The sequence below is a fragment of the Myotis yumanensis genome, unplaced genomic scaffold, assembly GCF_028538775.1.
Source record: "Myotis yumanensis isolate MYYU_CA2020_CCGP unplaced genomic scaffold, mMyoYum1.0.hap1 SCAF_1, whole genome shotgun sequence".
Taxonomy (NCBI): domain Eukaryota; kingdom Metazoa; phylum Chordata; class Mammalia; order Chiroptera; family Vespertilionidae; genus Myotis; species Myotis yumanensis.
Window position 1 is genome coordinate 36524169 of NW_027223752.1, and position 20727 is coordinate 36544895.

General features: G+C 35.1%; 1 protein-coding gene across 7 annotated transcripts in view; it reads right to left on the minus strand.

The window, feature by feature from the left end:
• Window positions 1-20727, minus strand: part of FUT8 (fucosyltransferase 8) — a 226598-nt gene that overhangs the window by 33327 nt on the left and 172544 nt on the right. For all 7 annotated transcript variants that reach the window (XM_070418252.1, XM_070418213.1, XM_070418263.1 and 4 more), the window contains one exon: window positions 14368-14605. In XM_070418252.1, coding sequence (XP_070274353.1) covers window positions 14368-14605 — 238 coding nt within the window. The remainder of the gene's footprint in view (window positions 1-14367; window positions 14606-20727) is intronic.

The window sequence follows — 20727 nt, forward strand, 5'->3', positions numbered from 1 at the left end:
CTTCTTTCCTGTCAGTGAAATCAATAAAACCATTTTTTTTAAAAATGGTATGGCAAACACACAGAAGTGTTTTCTTATGCCTCTGTGGCCACTCCATTTTTACTCAATTACATAGCTAATTCCATTACTATAATAGAGAGGAGCATGCATAAATAAATAGCTAAGGGCATATTACAGAAAAACGTATATTATTAGTTTTTTTGTTAAACAACTGAAAATGCCATTAAATATACATTTTTATAAAAAACATAGCCATTTCATATAAAATCACTTAAATTAAAATCACTATATGTCAGTAATGTATATTTCTTTTCAGGTTAAGAAAAATGTCGAAAAAGAGATTTCATTTAATCAAAAGAGGCATAATTTAAATTACATATCCACAACAGAACACAGAACAGATTTGCTCTTTGTTTTCTTATTTGTTCTTATATACATTAATTAGTTCAATAATTACATATTATAATTAACTAGAGGCCAGGTGCACGGATTCGTGCACCAGTGGGGTCCCTCGGCCTAGCCTGTGGGGATTGGGCCAAAACTGGCTCTCAGACATCCTCCGAGGGGTCCCGGGTTGTGAGAGGGTGCAGGCCAGGCTGAGGGACCCCACCAGTGCACGATCAGAGCCAAGGAGGGACTGCAGGAGGGCTCTAGGGCGTGTCCGGCCCGTCTCACCCAGTCCCGATTGGCCAGACCCCAGCAGCAAGCTAACTTACTGGTTGGAGCATCTACCCCCTGGTGGTCAGTGAGTGTCATAGCGACCAGTCAAACAAACGGTCGGATACTTAGCATATTAGGCTTTTATTATATAGGATGACATTTTAAAAAGTATCTAAAAGCTATTATCAGATTTTTAAAACTGTCATGAATATAAACATAACATTTATTACACACACAATGGATGCTGACCTGCAAGAAACTACAAAATTCTGGAATCTTTATGCTTCCCTGCTTTTATTTTTGGTGTTCAGAATATTGTTCAACTGACATGGTGTAACTTATCCTTTTCTTTTTTTTGGAGAAAAGTTCTTTCATATCGAATCTTTTAATTAATTATTTAACTGTCACTTTCGAAATTATTTTAGCAGAAAATGCATTTCCTGATGTAATTTAAAACTTTTCTCTGTACTTAATTTAAAAAGAACACATCTTTCAGGGTAACAGTCATTGTTTATATACTTACCACTTTTTACAATAAAGGGTTGAGTAACAATAACCATGTCAATCCTATGTCATTTCCTCAATTCAATTAAAAAATCTCCTAACAAGCAATTCTTTATTAACTTGACTACCTTTTGCAGATATTCTTCAAAAGCATGGTTGTATTTATTTACTGTCTTCCCCAAATCATTGCTAATATGTTATAAAAGTACATGTTAAATTGCTATGAATAAGAAACCTATCATAAATCTATACAATGATAGTTAGAATGAATATAAAAGCACTATCATATTCATACTTTTACAGCTAAAAAAATACTTGTACTTAAGCACCCTCTATCAGATCTGTTTTGGAGTCCCTTGAGAAATGCAAGCCTATCAGACTGGTTTTTTTAGTCACATTCTACTAAGGGATAACTGAGAAGCAGATGGTTTAATACTTTCTCCCACATAATTTAGGAAATCAGAGGCAGAAGGAAAAACAATGCCTAGGAGTTGTGACACTTGGGCACTATTTTACATAAGATACAACAGGCACATAAGCATTTTTATTATCATCCGTCAAGTACTCTGAGTGTGCAGAATTCTATACCTAAGATTTCTGGTCATTTTACAACTTTTTCAAGACAGGTTCAAGTGCCATTTCTTCTAATTTTTCTGGCTGTATTGACTGTACCTCCCAATCCCTTGGGGCTCTTGTTTAAATCTTTATAACATCACTAACCACATTTTGTCTTGTAAGGGAGAATTTTTAAATGATTGTGTTAATTTCCTGTTTAGATTAGGAGCTTATTAATTTGAGGCAAGCAAATTTTAAAGAATACTATTCACAAATTTAAAATGGTTGAAACTATGTATTTGTTCAGTAATTATTATTTTAGAGGAGTCAGCAAACTTGTTTTGTAAAAAGCCATATAGTAAATATTTTAGGTTTTGAGGGCTATATGGTCTATGTTGCAACTATTCAACTCTGCCATTGTTGTATGAAAGTAGCATAGACAATAAGCTAACAAAGGGACATGGCTGTGGTCTAATAAAACTGCATTTATTTTTTTTATTTTTTCTTTAATTTCTTTATTGGTTAAGGTATTACAAATGTGTCCTCATCCCCCCATTAACTCCCAACCCCTCCCCCCGTTCATGTTCTCATCCCCCTGTTGTCCATGTCCATTGGTTTGACTTATATGCATGCATACAAGTCCTTTGGTTGATCTTTCCCCTTACCCCCACCCTCCCCTACTTTCCCTCTGGGGATTGATAGTCTGATAGCTATTTCTCTGTCTTTGGATCTGTCCCTGTTCATCAGTCTATGTTGTTCTCTATATTCCACAAATGAGTGAGATCATGTGCTATTTATCCTTCTCTGACTGGCTAATTTCACTTAGCATAATGCTCTCCAGTTCCATCCATGCTGTTGCAAAGGGAAAGAGTTCCTTCTTTTTTACCACAGCGTAGTATTCCATTGTATAGATATTCCACGGTTTTCTAATCCACTCATCTGCTGATGGGCACTTAGGCTGTTTCCAAATCATAGCTATGGTGAATTGTGCTGCTATGAACATAGGGGTGCATATATCCTTTCTGATTGGTGTTTCTGGTTTTTTGGGATATATTCCTAGAAGTGGGATCACTGGGTCAAATGGGAGTTCCATTTTTAGTTTTTTGAGGAAACTCCATACTGTTCTCCGCAGTGGCTGCATGAGCCTGCATTCCCACCAGCAGTGCAGAAGGGTTCCTTTTTCTCCACATCCTCTCCAACACTTGTTGTTTGTTGATTTGTTGATGATAGCCATTCTGGCAGGTGTGAGATGATACCACATTATTGTTTTGATTTGCATCTCTCATATAATTAGTGACTTTGAGCATGTTTTCATGTCTTTTGGCCTTCTGTATGTCCTCTTTCGAAAAGTGTCTATCTAGGTCCATTGCCCATTTTTTGATTGGATTGTTTATCTTCCTATTGTTAAGTTGAATGAGTTCTCTGTAGATGTTGGAGATTAAACCCTTATCGGTGATATCATTGGCAAATATGTTCTCCCATGCAGTGGGCCTTCTTGTTGTTTTGTTGATGGCTTCCTTTGCTGTGCAAAAGCTTTTTATTTTGATGTAGTCCCATTTGTTTATTTTCTCTTTAGTTTCCATTGCCCTAGGAGCTGTATTAGAGAAGAAATTCCTTCGGCATATGTTTGCGATTTTGCTGCCTGTGAATCCCTCTAGTATTTTTATGGTTTCCCATCTTACGTTTAAGTCTTTTATCCATTTTGAGTTTATTTTTGTGTATGGTGTGAGTTGGTGACCTAGTTTCATCTTTTTGCATGTATCTGTCCAATTTTCCCAACACCATTTATTGAAGAGACTGTCTTGACTCCATTGTATGCTCTTGCCTCCTTTGTCGAATATTAATTGGGCATTAAGTGGTTTGGGTCGATTTCTGGCTTCTCTATTCTATTCCATTAATCTATATGTCTGTTCTTGTGCCAGTACCATGCTGTTTTAAGAACAGTGGCTTTGTAATACAGCTTGATATCTGGTATTGAGATCCCACCTACTTTGTTCTTCTTTCTCGGGATTGCTGCAGATATTCGAGGTCTTTTTTTATTCCAGATGAATTTTTGGAGCGTTCGTTCTAGATGTGTGAAATATGCCATTGGTAATTTAATGGGGATTGCATTGAATCTATAGATTGCTTTGGGTAATATGGACATTTTGATGATGTTGATTGTACCAATCCATGAACATGGTTATGTTCTTCCATCTGTTTATGACTTCCTCTATCTCTTTTTTCAGTGTCCTGTAGTTTTCCGCATATAAGTCTTTTACCTACTTAGTTAAATTTATTCCTAGGTATCTTAATTTTTTTGGTGGGATGGTAAATGGGATTGCTTTTTTAGTCTCACTTTCTGTAAGTTCACTATTGGTGTAAAGAAATGCCATAGATTTCTTGGCATTAATTTTGTATCCTGCTACATTGCCGAATTCATTTATTAAGTCTAATAATTTTTTTATGGAGTCTTTAGGGTTCTCTATGTACAGTATCATGTCATCTGCAAATAAGGACAGTTTTACTTCTTCTTTTCCAATTTGGATGCCTTTTATTTCTTCTTCTTGTCTGATCGCATGTAGTATAAAAATAGTTGGCGGGCTGAGTTTCACTGAGGACCACAGTTTGGCAGTCCCTTTATGAGAGCCTAAGATTTTACTTGAAACACACTGCTGGAGAGATCTTTGTGGCTTTACTATACATTACCACCTCCCAGGTAATTATGGGCAGTAAAAAAACCTTTTATTATATGGTATGATGTGAAAAAGTTTCATAAGCACTGCCTTAGAGAAACAACACATGCACAGAAAGACATGCACAAAAATATTCATTTCATCACTGTTTATAATGGTAAGAACTTGAAATAATTTAAATGTCCATCAATTAAGGAATATATAAATCATGTCACAAATATACAATAAAATACAATAGGTGAGCCTGGCCGGCACGGCTTAAAGGTTGAGCATTGACCTATGAACCAGGAGGTCACGGTTCGATTCCTGGTCAGGGCACATGCCAAGGTTGCAGGCTCAATCCCCAGTAGAGGTGAATGAGGCTGCCTATCAATGATTCTCTCTCATCATAGATGTTTCTATCTCTTTTCCTCTGAAATCAATTTTTTTTAAAAAAATATAATAGGCGAATGAACGAAATAGCTACTTATTAACATATAGGGTGATTAAATATTAACATATTTAATAAGCTGACACCATATTCTTAAAAGGCTATCTAACCCTCTGAACTCAATCCAGGTACTAATGACTAGACATTTCCAAAGGATGCAGATGGATTGCCCTATACATTCTAAAATCTCAAAAGTGGTGGCCCCATGGTTGCTATGGGACATAATTTAGAAAAAGGAGACACTGAGTACAATGAATACTTTTGCCAATCCTATTATTGGATATTCTGAACTGCATGGATCAAGACTGGCCAGAGGTAGCAGCAAAAGCAGCTACTAACCCACCCTACCCCCCAATTCCTATCTTATTGTCCAATTTCAGTGGACACAGCAAGATGGGCAGTGATAGCAGAAAAGGGAAAATACTGGTGATTTACTCTTTTATCTGCTCTTCCCATCATGCCTTAAAATCCCATGTTCTAGGCTCGTTTATTCCTAGGCACAACCTAGACCAGCAATGGCAAACCTTTTGAGCTCGGCGTGTCAGCATTTTGAAAAACCCTAACTTAACTCTGGTGCCATGTCACATATAGAAATTTTTTGATATTTGCAACCATAGTAAAACAAAGACTTATATTTTTGATATTTATTTTATATATTTAAATGCCATTTAACAAAGAAAAATCAACCAAAAAAATGAGTTCGCGTGTCACCTCTGACACGTGTGTCACAGGTTCGCCATCACTGACTTAGGCATACTATATTCTCCCAGAATAAAAATAGTTTCAAATTTAATATTTAGCCAAAAACTAGAGAGGAGAGGAGCAAGCTACAGTGCTCTAACACTATATTTTGGGTCGCTTACCTAAGTACAATGTCTTTTGGCCTGGTACATGTAGTTCCATCCAGTCAATAGACAGGTACCAGAGGGATGGTCCAAGGCCTTCTGCACTTTTATGTATTTCTAATATTCAGGTCCTTAAGATTTGCTCAAATGCCATTATCAGCATTTTGAAAAAATGTCTTCACTGAAGTCCATTCTCTACTTTTAGGCAAGTTACTTGGAGATTAACATCTTGAATATATTCAGATTCATAAGCATTAATTTTGACACAGTGCCCATGGAGTAGAACCTTCACGTGAATTTATTCTTGTTTCTTTTATTAGTACATACATATTAAAGCTCCAAGACAGCATGTTTTCTTCCAAGTCCTTCCCTCTCTCCTTCCCTCCCTCCCAAAATCATATCCTATCACCTTGGAGAGCTAAAGAACTAACTGAAGACTAACTGCTTGTCAGGAGCTTTCTCTCACAGGGTCAGTGATGGCTCAAGTTAAGAAGGAATCCAGTCCCCCAAACTAGGGAAATGGACAAGTGCCCTTGACAGAAGCATATTTCTGGTGCCTTATCAGAGACACTGGGATTTTCCTAAGCAATCTAAATAACACATAAGAGAAGGGGGAAGACCCTCCTGTGGGCTGAGAAAGCTGGGGAGCTAAAGCTGTCTCTCTGTGGGAGGAGAGCAAGGGGAATGGTTATCTTCAGCTTGTTCCTCTATCATAATTTACCTCTTTTCATTTTATAATTCTGAATGAATTTCACAAAAAAGCCATCAGGTACTTCCAAGTTTCATTAATGTTGGTTGTAAAGTTTCTCAAAAGAAGCCTGGCTGAAATCCCATGACCCAATTATGCTTTTGTTATTTTGCTCTATTCCCATAAAACTAAAGTGGTAATAACATACAGGGTGATTTATAATATATAAAGCACTGTCAAATGTATTATCACTTTGAATCCTCATAAAACTCTGTAAGATAGATAGAACATGTAATAAGAAAGGTTATGGGACACAAGTTAGTCACATGGCTATTAACATCTGATTCCAAAGCAATGACATTGACCTGTGTCCTTGTACACTGTGACTTTCCTCATTCTTTAAAGGCCCAGCCTAGGCTCCCAATAATGCCTGTATTTCCAGAAAGTTTCTCTATCCTCTGATGACCCACAGACTCTATATTTCTCTTATGACACTTAACAGAGCCCATCTTTGTGACATTTACAGATCTATGGGTCTTAACATACTTTCAATGAAAGTTGCTGAAAGACAGGGACTGGGTCTTATTTATCTTTATATTGCCCATAGCATCTAGAAACACTCACATTTTACTTGATGACTAGTGCACTTCCTTGTTTATGTGGGCGGTCTACTTTTTTAGGAACTTAATAATAAAAACACATTATAAATTTAAATGTATAGTATTTGTTTAACAGTTGTACTTTTTAAAAAATACTCACCTGAGGATATGTTTTTATTGGAGAGAGAGAGAGAGAGAGAGAGAGAGAGAGAGAGAGAGAGAGAGAGAGAGAGAAAAACGTCAATTGGTTCCCTCCCATATTCACCCCAATCACATCGGGGATGGAACCCGCAACCTTTTGGTGTATGGGATGGCTCTCCAAGGCTCCAAACAATTGAGCCACCTGGACAGGGCACAGTTATACTTTAAAAAACAAATTTATATTTATTGTTGAAAAATATTATAGGTAACCCTCTTTCCCTCCACTGAGTCCCCTATAGTTGTACTTTTAACAAATAAGGTTGGACATCAGACTTCTGAACAAGAATTATAATAACCTTAATTAAAATAATATATCTTTTGGAAAAATCAACTTGACTTATAGTACTACATTTATAATTTCTTGCTTCCAGGGAATACAGCCTACATTTCTTAAAGGCTTCTTATATTGTATTAGATTAAACTTTAATTGAATCAAAAGGAGGAACTCTTCAAGAAAAGGTGGGGGACTCAACTCTAATCCTTTTCAGTACTGCCAGGAATATTTTTATTCTTTGAATTCTGGGAAGCAAAACAGGAGAAAGAATCCTGATTCTTAAAGTAACACCTAGGAATGTTTACAATTCTGTAATCTGCTTCTGATCTTCTGCTAAAGGCAAGGAAAATGTGTGAGAAGAGAAAGTCTATTATTTAAATAAGTTACACATATATAAAATGTATTTTATACTTTCAGCTAATATATAAACCTCTCTTGAGTTTTCTTATTGAACAATATTCTTTTGGAGGGAATAAAAGGATATGTATAATTCTACTAAAGCTCATGGACTATTACTATTTCCTATTCCAAGAAATTAGCCTATAATTTATACATAGCCGAGGAAGAGAGGTAAGAAAATTCAAGATTTATAGCATATCCAGACTTCTGGCATATAAAATTAACCAAAAGGCTAGGAAGCATTTGTAACTTTCTTTAGCTTTTCAACAATTATCTTATTTGTAGAATCATTCTAAACATTCTTGAATGTGATCTATGTGTTGTAAACAAATAAGACTTATCAAAATGCTACTGAAGGATTGCATTCTTATTTTTATATACTTTGTTTGAATCAAAAGTCAAATGTGACTGAGCTTCAAAGACTTACATAGGTGTGTCTCAGGAAAACAGAAAAATCTAAAACATTTAAAGAAGGGAAGGAGGAAACTAGTGATGAATCAGGAGACTACTATCCTATATTAGCAAAAATACTCTTTATGAAAGAATTTCCTTTGGGAATCATTTATATAGCACCACTAGAATGTTTAAAACATGACTTGATATTTAATAACTCAATGTGTAGCAAATCTTTAAGAAAACCACTTGTAACATAAAAGGTATATCAGTATTTACAAAAACACTGATAATTTCTGAGGCACGTATTAAAGCTTGTGGCCCAGACATCCCACAGGAAATAAGAGCACCTGAATTATAGTATACTAGAGGCCCGGTGCACGAATTCGTGCAAGGGTGGAATTCCTTGGCCAGCCGGGGTTTGGGAAGGGACCGTGAGAGGTTGGCAGGCTGCAGGAGGTTGGCTGTGGGAGTGCACTGATCACCAGGGGGCAGCTCCTGCGTTGAGCATCTGCCCCCTGGTGGTCAGTGTACATCATAGTGATGGGTCGAACAGTTGCTTAGGCTTTTATATATATAGAAGATAGCAACCTTAAATAGGTTCTGAAAGGATTTAGAAAACTTTTCAAATGAAATAGTTTCTACTCCATAATGACTTTGATGCTAATTATATATTCCTATTTCCTAAATTATACCTCTTTTTTATCTCTAAACTGGTTCTACCAGAACTTTGTGCAAAAAGGGCAGAATATATTGCTAAAAATACTCAATCTTAAGAGATTTTTTTTAAAACCTACAATTTTTAAAAAAATGTTTTTATTGAAATCAGAGAGAGGAAGGGAGAGGGAGAGATAGATAGAAATATCAATGAAGAGAATCATCAATTGGCTTCCTCCTACATGCCCTCTACTGGGGGATTGAGCTCAAAAGTGGGCATGTGCCCTGATGGGGAATTGAAATGTGACCTCCTGGTTCATGGGTTGACACTCAACCACTGAGCTACACAGGGCAGGCAAAAAATCTACAACTTGCCCTAACCGGTTTGGCTCAGTGGATAGAGCATCAGCCTGTGGACTCAAGGGTCCCAGGTTCGATTCCGGTCAAGGGCATGTACCTTGGTTGCGGGCACATCCCCAGTAGGGGGCATGCAGGAGGCAGCTGATTGATGTTTCTCTCTCATCGATGTTTCTAACTCTCTATCCCTCTCCCTTCCTCTCTGTAAAAAATCAATAAATATATATATATTTTTAAAAAATCTACAACTTAGTAAAAGTGCCTGACATAGCTTACAGAGTAATTGTTTGAGATTTAGACTGGAATAGAAAAGGTGGATTTTATGTGATTCTTTTATTGCATTTATTATGCTGTGGTCAAGTGGTTGGCATTGTGTAAATAATCCAGAAGATCTAGGCCCTGTTGCCATCTGGAGGCTCCCTCAACATAAAATAAACAGCTAAAAATTCAATAGAACAGTGCTTCTTAAAGTGTTTTACTGAACACAGATAAAGAACATAAACTGTATGTGAAAAATCATCTTAATACCTTTTATACCTGTTAATCATATTCCCCTTGTGATTAGAGCCCTATAAATGTGGATAGGGAGGTAGGCATTGAGTATCATGAGTTTTGTTTTGTTTTTCAGAGCTAAACTGGGGTTCAGAAACTATAATTACTGAAGTTTTGAAAGCTAAAAACAATAGAACTAAGATTAAATATGGAAAGTCCAGTGTACTTTCCCCTTCTCTCACATTACATAAACAGAGAAATCAAGATGTTTCATCAGCATAAGGAATCTAAAATATTACATGCACTTATTTCAAGTTTCTATTATTTAATCACCAAAGGTTGAAAATATTACTGTAAAAATACTAAAGAGAAGCATATCCATAGCCTATCCTAACTAGCATATTATGCCTATAGATTCTAAGCCACATTATCTATCTATCTATCTATCTATCTATCTATCTATCCACCCATCCACCCATTTATCTTGCAATATTACTCAGCCATGAAAAAGAAAGAAAATCCTGCCATTTGTGACAACATAGACAGACCTGGAGGGCATTATTCTAAGTAAAATAAGTCAGAACAGAAAGACTATATGATTTCACTTATATGTGGAAGCTAAAAAGTAATAATAATTTCACAGACACAGAGTATAGTTTGGTGGTTGCCAGAGGCAGGGAGGTGCAGGGATTCAAGAAAAGGGGAAAGGTGGTTTAAAGGTACAAACTTCCAATTAAAAGACAAGTTCTGGGGATGTAATATACAGCATGGTGACTATAGTTAACAATACTGTATTATAAATTTAAAGTTGCTAAGAGCAAATTTTAAAAATTCTCATTGTAAGAAAAAAATGTGTAACAATGTGAGGGGATGGATTTAACTAAATTTATTGATAGAGTACTATCAATTTACTCATATCTCAATATATGTTAATTGTTCATTCAGCTGCCTTGCCTCCTTCATGTAGCCCAGCATGGTGTCTGGCACATAGCACATTCTTTTCTAAAATTATTCTTATTTTAAGGCTTCCTCCATATAAAGATTCTAAATAAAACTCTTTGAGCAAAAGTTTTTTTAAATGAGGTATGGGAAAAAAGTAACTGTCCAGTTTAGATAACTAAATACTATAGCAAATGGCAATCTACCTAAGCAGGTACTTAAATCAGACACTCAAAGGCATTAGATTTTATCACATCTACAAACACTGTTTCTTACTAGTCATTATTTTCACTTAAAAGAATGTTTGTCAATTAGATCTATCAAACTAAGTAATTCAGTTCAATTTATTACATATTTATTAAGACAGTGGGAAAAAGATGAGAAAGAAATACAAAATAGCCAAATTGGTTTAATTGCTAATCTAAATAAATGTCCAATTTTTAGAATTAAAAAAGAAAACAAAGCAACAGCAGAAAATTAAGTTTAAATGGTTGAGGTTCTCTATTGCCAAGTCATCTATTCAAGAGTGTTTATATCAACTATAAAAGCATTTCAGAAGCTGGTCCTCATACATAGCCTACAACAGTCAATGTACTTTAAACAAATTGATAACTGTTGAAAGATACTTCAAACCATTAAATACCAAGATTCCCATTCTGAATTATCATAAGTAATCTATTAGGAAGAATCACACCTGTTATATATAGTTAGTTTAGGTTTAGGAAACATTTTGTGATGTAAGAAATTAAATTGATTATTTTATCAGCAATGTTAGAATAAACATCAATAGATGATGGAAAATATTATGATAATTTTTAATGGGAAGCATAATTTTTAATATTTTGCTTCACTGACCAAATTACTATATAGGATACGGTTTCATATACAAATATAAAATAATGAAGAAGAAAAATAGAACTCCACCTACAAGGTATGATTTAGCTACTGAAATAATCAGATTGTATACTAATTCCTGTACTGGTGACAGATTTGAACAGGAATTGAACACTAAATTCCACCTGCAGGCACATCATGTCAAGTACATATGAACAATAATAATTTCGTGACAGTTGTGCCAAGGGAAATATCCCAAGATTCTTTGTACAAGTCAGAACAATAACAGATACAATTGATGTATGGATAACTAAAGAATTAATGTCAAAGACCTTATTAAATTTCATTCTGTTTCTCTAAATCTAGAAATGGGCTAGTTTTTCCAAAAGGTGCATACATAGATAATGTACTAATATATAAACAGAAACAGAAGTGGATGGGAACCATACTTTGCTATGCTCATACATAAATCTCTTCTTTCTTTTAGATTCAAGATTATCATCTAAATTATTTTAGTTTTGATAAGTTCTGCAAGCATATTGAAAATAATCACTAGTTTAATTAATTAAATGTGTCCAAAAGGCAGTTTAATTGACTGCATGAAGAAAAATATATTATTTTATACAATACCTGTAGTGATAAAGGAAAGATCTATTTAATTAAAATTATAATTCTGTGCTACCATGATAAAATAACTTCTTTAATCAGGAACTGCAAATGACAGAGTAAAATACCACTGACAACTTTTCGGTACTGGAAATTATATGGAAAGTTTGGAAAAAGTTACAGGATAGGGGAAATAAGAGGGTAGAGATATTACAATTAGTCATTTTATTTAGTTCCCAAACATTTAGGAGTTTCTATGTTTCTGATCATTATTCTGTTAGGTAAGGTGCCTGGCATGTGTATACTGGGAAGGACTTAGACTGGAGGTAGGTACAAGCAAGAGTACTAACCAGAGTTCTGTTATTTATAAGTTGTATAAGTAACTTATTATCTATTAGGCCTTAGATTCCACATAAAGGATGATTTCTAGAACCTATTTAATTTTAAGATTAAGAAATTCTGAATGTTTCAAATTCAAGTCATTTTAATCTTCATATCCTGTATGTACAAAATATATAGGGATTAAAAATCAAACAAACCAAATAACTATTTGTAGCATACAGGCAAGGCCTAGCTATACACTAAATTTGATAAGTCTAGTGAGGCCAACTTTTCACTTTTTGATATATAGAATAAGGCTCTTAAATCACCCTAATGAAGACAAAACTCACATCACAAGATAATACTTTAAATCCATATAGAACCTTTTAAAGCACTTTATAGAAATTATCCAATTAGCTTTTCTGACCACTTCTGTGAAGCGTCAGGTATTATCTGATATTTTCCAAAGGAGGCAAAAACAAACAAAGGAACTAAAGTTATCACTCTGCCAATGACATGGCTCCCTATTCCACATCTAGTGTTTTAACTTGTGAAAAAAGGTGGTCAGCTCCGTGAGAAATTATATTAACTGAAATGTCTCAGCCTTTTGAAAAGTTTGACTTCCCACAAAATGTGAGTGCAGAGACAGTCTATTGTTTTGCTCAGCATTTCACCTAATAACTTAGTTCAGTATTTTCCACACTGTAGACACTCAATGCGTATTTGTTCAATGAGTAAAGGCTATTAATGATAGCTAATAATTAATAGAGCTCATATATCAGGTGCTGTGTTAAGTACATCACATGTATTATTTCATTTACTCCTACAACAACTCAAAGAGGTAATTAAATTACTGCTTTTCATTTTAATGATGAGGAAACTAAGGTCTAGGTTAAGTAACTTGCTCAGAATTACAAAATGATAAAGCCAGTATTTTTTTTAATTTTTATTTTTTTAAAAATATATTTTATTGATTGTGTACAGAGAGGAAGGGAGAGGGATAGAGAGCTAGAAACATTGATGAGAGAAACATCGATCAGCTGCCTCCTGCACACCCCCTACTGGGGATGTGCCCGCAACCAAGGTACATGCCCTTGACTGGAATCGAAACTTGGGACCCTTCAATCTGCAAGCTGACGCTCTATCCACTGATCCAAACCAGTCAGGGTTAAAGCCAGTATTTTTAGCAAAGGTAGCCCAATTTTAGACCTTGTTTAAAGATCATCATTGTAGAAATAGACTTACAGTAAGAAACTATATATTCTATTCTCTCTAGAACTTAGGAGAGAAATTTCTTATTGATCTTTATATCTCTTATAATGCCTAGTATAGTACCTTAATCACACTATTTGTTATCAAATGTTTCCTGAATAAAATGTAAAATTGCATATCAAATTAGGCCTCACTGTCCTTAACTGTAAAACAGAGATAAAGGTGCCTCACTGGTTCACAAAGTTTGGTCCCTGGGTCTGGCAACTGTCAGAAATGCAAATTCTCAGGCCCCACCCAGACCTACTGTTTTAACAAGCCTTCCAGGTGAGTCTCAGGCATGCTGAAGTTTTAAAACCTCAGGTCAATGTTACTTACAAGATAATTATGAGAATTAACTGAAGTCAACAGTGTGGAATCACCCTAAAAAGTGAAAGGTATATCACCATCACCATCATCATCATCATCGTAAGAGTAAATTGCACTCCTTGAGTAAGCTTAGTGATGTTGCTAAATCCAGATGAAAATAAACATGAAAAATGAAATAGATCATGAAACACTTTTTAAATAAAATATTGTTTTAACGATTTTATCTGGATAATGCACAGCATTCATGGATTCAGAGAAAAAGAGGACTATGAGCCATAAAGTTGTACAAAGAAATCTGATGATCTGGTTATGTGGCAGTTCAATCCAGAGAATCTGACATGCTGTACACAGGCTTCTTACCTGACCAGTGTCCTGTGGAGATGCCATATCGGTCTGTGCAGGTCTCACTTACAGGTCTAAACACAGTTTCCCACCCACCAGTAGCATAACGCCAATTCTGAGACTCCAAGATCAGTGTTCGCTGGGTGCCATATGCAATCATGAAGCAGTAGACCACATGATGGAGTTGACAGCCGTAGCCACAGCCTTTGTTGATATTACACACTAGCTTCTTGGCTTTGCTGCAGTCCTTGGGATTCTGTCAGGGAGGAAGAGAAATAAAGGTGAAGATAAGCTGTACAGAGCAACTTCTCTTCGTAGATGACAAGTACATAACTCATATAAGCCAGGACTGATCCAGTATATTTTATAAAGCAAAGAATCCAGCTTTATCTGGATAATGTACACTTAATACTATCTAACACTAGGTAAAATGGGCTTAGCTAATTTGAGAATTTCTTTTTTCCATTCTAATATATCAATTCTGCTGTAATTCATATAAGCTGCTGCTAAACATCCCTAAGCATCTTAGTTCTTCAAATAAAAGTTTGTTTTGACAAGGACTCCTTAGCCTGAAAAGTTTTTGAAGCTGTTTTGTCTGAAAGGGAGGAGAAAGAATGGATGCGTTCAGGGACAGAATCTTCTCTTCCACAAAGCAAGAAGCAAAGGAACTACTAATTCTCAATTTATATGAGCCTTGAATAAAGCAGTCATCAAATCACAAATCTACCACTGTTTTCTAAGGATATTACCTGTTTTGTCAAGAAGAGATCCTTAGAAACAAAGGCTAGGACAGCAAGGCTGTAAAATGTTTCTGAAGGAAAAGCTGAGAAGGGAATATGCAACAGTTACTTTCAGAAGAGGTTGTTTTCCACATTCCAATGTGCCATGAGGCTAGCCTTTTTCTATCAAAGTAGAACCTATACCAGCGATTTTTAACCTTTTTCATCTCATGGCACACATAAACTAATTACTAAAATTCTGCAGTACACCAAAAAATATATATTTTTGGCAGATCTGAAAAAAAAGGTATAATTTTGATTCATTCATACCATCTGGCTTTTGTTGTGTTGACTGCTGTCACTTTTTAAATTTGACAATCTATGTGGTATATAAAACTGAAACTCATGGACACAAACAACAGTGTGATGGGTATCAGAGGGAAGGGGCTAGTTTTTGTCAATGACCATTGACCCTGGTTGATGTCTGCCAAAAACGTGAAAGCATGTCTCATTCAGAAGCAAGAACATATAGAAGGAGTGATTTGACCTGAGGTGGTGAACACACAATACAATATACAGATAGCATATTATAGAATCATACACCTGAAACGTATATAATTTTATTAACCAATGTCACCCCAATAAGTCAATAAAAAGGCAAAAAAAAAAAAGAATATACAGAAGGGCCTCAATACTAAAAGAAGTTTTAATGATGCTTTAATAGGGTAGCTATTTTTTATAAAATCTGCTTTTGTTTCTAGTGTGCCTAATGCACACTCCCTTTTATATTTCTCTACCAGTTATGCAAGAATGCAGGCATATTGTTTTGTTCTATATTCTGATTATTTTTATCTTTCCCCTCCCTCACCTTTTATGGAACTCCCTCCTTCTCTCTCTCTCTCTCTCTCTCTCTCTCTCACACACACACACACACACACACACACACACACACACACACACAATTGCTATGTGCATAGATTACAATATAGTCCTTTTAAAAGGAGGCTCATTAGGAAGTAATTCTTATTTGGGAGTAAAAGATTGGGAAAATACAGATTGAAAATGTATTCCCCCTCCCCCTTAGTCCACTGGGAGAGAATCTCACTCGTTTTTCTCTTCTTCTGCCTTGAGTTTCACTCACTGACTAAGGTAAACTTTTGCTTACTTAATAAATATTTATTAAACACTTAATATATACAATAAAATGTGGGAGATGATAATCCAATAGAATAAGAAATCATATGTATCAATAACTACAATAATAGACTATTTGAATGTTCTAAGACTGTGATAAACAAGAAATTAAGGAACAGTATGGACTTCCATTGGGAAAAAAATCACTTTCAGGTGGACTGGAAAGAGTTATGAATAAAACTGCATTTATGCTAAACCTTAAAATACATAATTTATTGTGTTTATAAAATGCTAAGAAAAAAGTACTATTTTCATTAGTCAATGGAAGTCCATATTGTAAAGAATAATTGTGAAGAGCAAAGTAAAACTATGAACTCTATAAATCATATTTATAATGTGGGATTTTTGTATATAGGGTCTCCTTAAAGTCAGACTCCTAAAAAGGCACATACATTCTTGCTCCTTGCGATGGTGATGACTATTAAAGTTTTAAAAATATGAGGCAAATTTGTCAAAATTACTTGGAACAACATGCTCTAGTTAAAGAACTTTGCAAGGAGAGGCTTGAGAGACAGTTTTCTCTAATTCAGGCTTTGTTATTAATTCAATTGTGTGATTTTGCTTTAATTTGTAAACTAAATATTGTGACAAAAATGACCTCCCTCCACAATCTTTGCCCCCTGCTCACCTATCCTTCCTTCGCAAAAATACTATGAAACTAATGACATACTGTATGCTCAAAGCTAATTCAAACATATTTCATTTATCCTCATAATATTAAGAAACATTATTTCACAGTGGATAAATACAATACCTTTTGTATTTAGTGCTACATGGTGGCCCAATCATGAGCCCTTATAAGCTAAGTATTACGTAACATTTTTAAAGTTATAATTCTGCAACAAAGCTATCACCATAGTATATATCAGTGATGGCGAACCTATGACACGTGTGTCAGAGGTGACACATGAACTCATTTTTTTGGTTGATTTTTCTTTGTTAAATGGCATTTAAATATATAAAATAAATATCAAAAATATAAGTCTTTGTTTTACTATGGTTGCAAATATCAAAAAATTTCTATATGTGACATGGCACCAGAGTTAAGTTAGGGTTTTTCAAAATGCTGACATGCCGAGCTCAAAAGGTTCGCCATCACTGGTATATATGAATTAAAAAATGAGGACTTAATATAGGGTTCTTCTGTATTCAGTTTCCTTTTCTTCAGTTTTGTATATTTTTTTAAACAATCTCTGAGGCATTTCTTCTGATACTGTTAATTCCCAAGAATGACCCTATCTCAACAGAACTAAAAGCTATATTGGCTCTCATTATCCTATAGTTGTAAATCAACATTGGGAAGTACATTTAAATCAATCTGACTCTAATTAAGATGGCACATTAAGGGAAGCAGCATCTCTTAAACCTAAATGATTACTAATTCACTAACGGTACCATCATAATGCTGAAATGTTTTACTTTAAAATATTGAAAGTTACTATTGGACATAGTTCAAATTAGAAAGCCAACTTAATTTCTACTTTGCTAAAAAAAATAATAATTTTGAATTGACTAGTAAACAACAGCCATTATTATATTACTTTGGCACTGCTAGGATTTAGAGGTTTTCTACTGCCTTCACTTAGTAAATTAGTAGTAATTGTAAGTTAATGATGTAATATTATGAAATGGTACTGATTCCATGGCTTTTAAATTAAATCACAGATAAAGCCTTTGCCATGACTATTTACATTTTCTGTACATACAAATAAAAGCCTCTACAGAGGAAAATTTTCCAGCCACAATGTAATTTCCCTCATTTCTCTGCCCAGTAATTATAGACCAAAACATTGCACAAACAGGCTAAATTAACAACAAAAATTTAGTCAAAATAAGCTAAACATACTATTTCCAAGCATCTCTTGCAAGCAGTATATGTTTAATAAACGATTAGTTCAACAGAATTCCATGTACTTAGACAAAAACAATGCCAACTTAGCCAATTTCAAGTATGTAATAGAGTATTATTAACTAGTCACCAGGCTGTACATTAGATCTCTAGAACTTATCCCACATAACTGAACCTTGTACCCTTTGACCAACATCTCCCCATTTCCTCTACCTTCCTGCCGCTGGTAACTACTGTGCTACTCTGTTTTTATGCATTTGACTCATTTAGATTACACATATAAGTGAGATCATGCAGTATTTGTCTTTCTGTCTTATATCACTTAGCAAATATTTTTTTCCGTGATGATTGTACCCATTTACATTCCCACCAACAGTGCATGAGAGTTCCCTTTTCTCCACATTCTCAACAAATTTGCTATCTTTTGTCTTTCTTACAGCGGCCATTCTAACAGGTATAAGGTGATATCTCATTGTGCATCTCATGTGTTTGCATTTCATTGATGCTTAATAATCTGTTGACCACTCCTATGTCCATATTTTCATTATGTTGTTTTTTTTACTATGAAGTTCCTTATATATTCTGGATGTTAACCCCTTATCAGATATATGGTTTGCAACTATTTATTTTCTCCCATTTCATAGGTTACTTTTTCATTTTGTTCATTGTTTCGTTTGCTGTGCAGAAGCTTTTCAATTTGATGTAGTCCACTTGTTGATTGTTGATTTTTGCTTTGGTTGCTTGTGCTTTTGGTGTTTATATATATTTCACTGCCAAACCAACATCAAGGAGCTTTACCCTATGTGTTCTTTCATCTTTTTATGATTGAAGAACTTACACACTTAAGGATTAAAAACTGGAACTCTGGGAATCCTTCCAGCTCCTCTTTAACAACATTCCTTCTGTAGGGAAGAGTTAAGCCCTAGGTAGATAGCTCCTATTTCTAACAAAGGAGGTCAGGAAAAAAACAAAGGAATAAGCCAGGTAAGTTAAATATTAACATGTTCTTTGCCTGATCTAATCATAAGACTAAACAATTTTTCACTTGTTTTTTAAAATTACAGTATCTAGCTTTGTGTTGGTAATGAAGAAAAGATTCATCAACAGTGGTGAAAGCATTTCAGCATATTGGAAACAATCTGATTTTATTTCTCTAAAATTATTTTTCAGAACCAAAGCAGAAAAGGTAATGAAGCAAATAAGAGAACTGAAGTCCTGCATCGTGGTAATTAAAATGAAGACTCTGGGCATAGTTAATAATCATGAAAAAAAACCACACACCTTGAAAAGCATTCTTATTTTTAAAAGCCAAGACCGGAAATTATTGTCTCTTACCATATTAAACAGGAAAATCTTCATAGCAAAGTTAAGATGGTATGGAGTTGTCCTTTCCACTCCTCCAGCAGAGAACAATGGGGTTGCAAATAGTAAGGACAACACAATAGCTGTGGCACAAGTAAGCTACTAAGTGCTTCAGGAAATCATTTCCTTGTGGGTATTTATAAACCTTTAAGTGTGAAAACTTAATGGAGAAAAGATATCAAGATACATAGTTTACAGACTGTTGTCCTGACAGATGAAGCAAAGACAGATAGTTACTATACAGTTACAGAGAAGGAAAGCTTATCTTCGTAAGTACTGCGATAATTGTCCTGTTTTGCTCTTTGCCTAGAAGTCTCTATTGAATATTTTAAAGCCATTCAAAAAAAATTCTACAAATTCAGTAGAATGCAACAAATAAATGTGGTGCTTTCTTCCATTCAGCGTCTTTGAGACAATATCTCTGTGTGTTCCAGGTGGTCTCTAAAAAACGTCTACCCCAGGGTGGACAGATGTGTACACCAGAGCAAACTTGGTAATATTTTCTGCTACCACACGCACCACAAAGGAAAGGCAGAGAAAGAATGAGATGTATCCAAGTCTAATTCTCCCATTCAAGAATCTAATGTCAACAAAACTCCTTCCAATGCTAGAAAAGAAAAGTTTAGTTACTGGAGGAGCTAGATTCTGCCAATTCTACATAAATGCACACCTCATCAATTTTTCTCTATCAGTTTACAGCCTGATACCCAGATCTCAGAACCAGCTTAACTGGTCATGTTAAAAATAGCATGCTTGCCGAAACCGGTTTGGCTCAGTGGATAGAGCGTCGGCCTGCGGACTGAAAGGTCCCAGGTTCGATTCCGGTCAAGGGCATGTACCTGGGTTGCGGGCACATCTCCAGTAGGAGATGTGCAGGAGGCAGCTGATCGATGTTTCTCTCTCATCGATGTTTCTAACTCTCTATCTCTCTCCCTTCCTCTCTGTAAAAAATCAATAAAATATATTAAAAAAAAAAATAGCATGCTTAAAAAATTAAGGTTGAATTTTAGAAAGCTCCTCCATCGTTTTACTTAACAGGATCCAGTAGGGTTTCCTTCCTCAAAACCAAAACACAGGATGACATGGCAGATACTCTTTAAAAAAATAGGTGTGAAGAGGAAGTACTATGGAAAAGGGGAAAGAAAGGAAGAAGAAAAGGGGGGGAAAAAGGAAGAGAGAGAGAAAAAATGGGGAACAGGATAAGAGAAAGAAGGGAGAAGGGGGAAAGAAGGAAAAAAGTAAAAACAAGCTCCA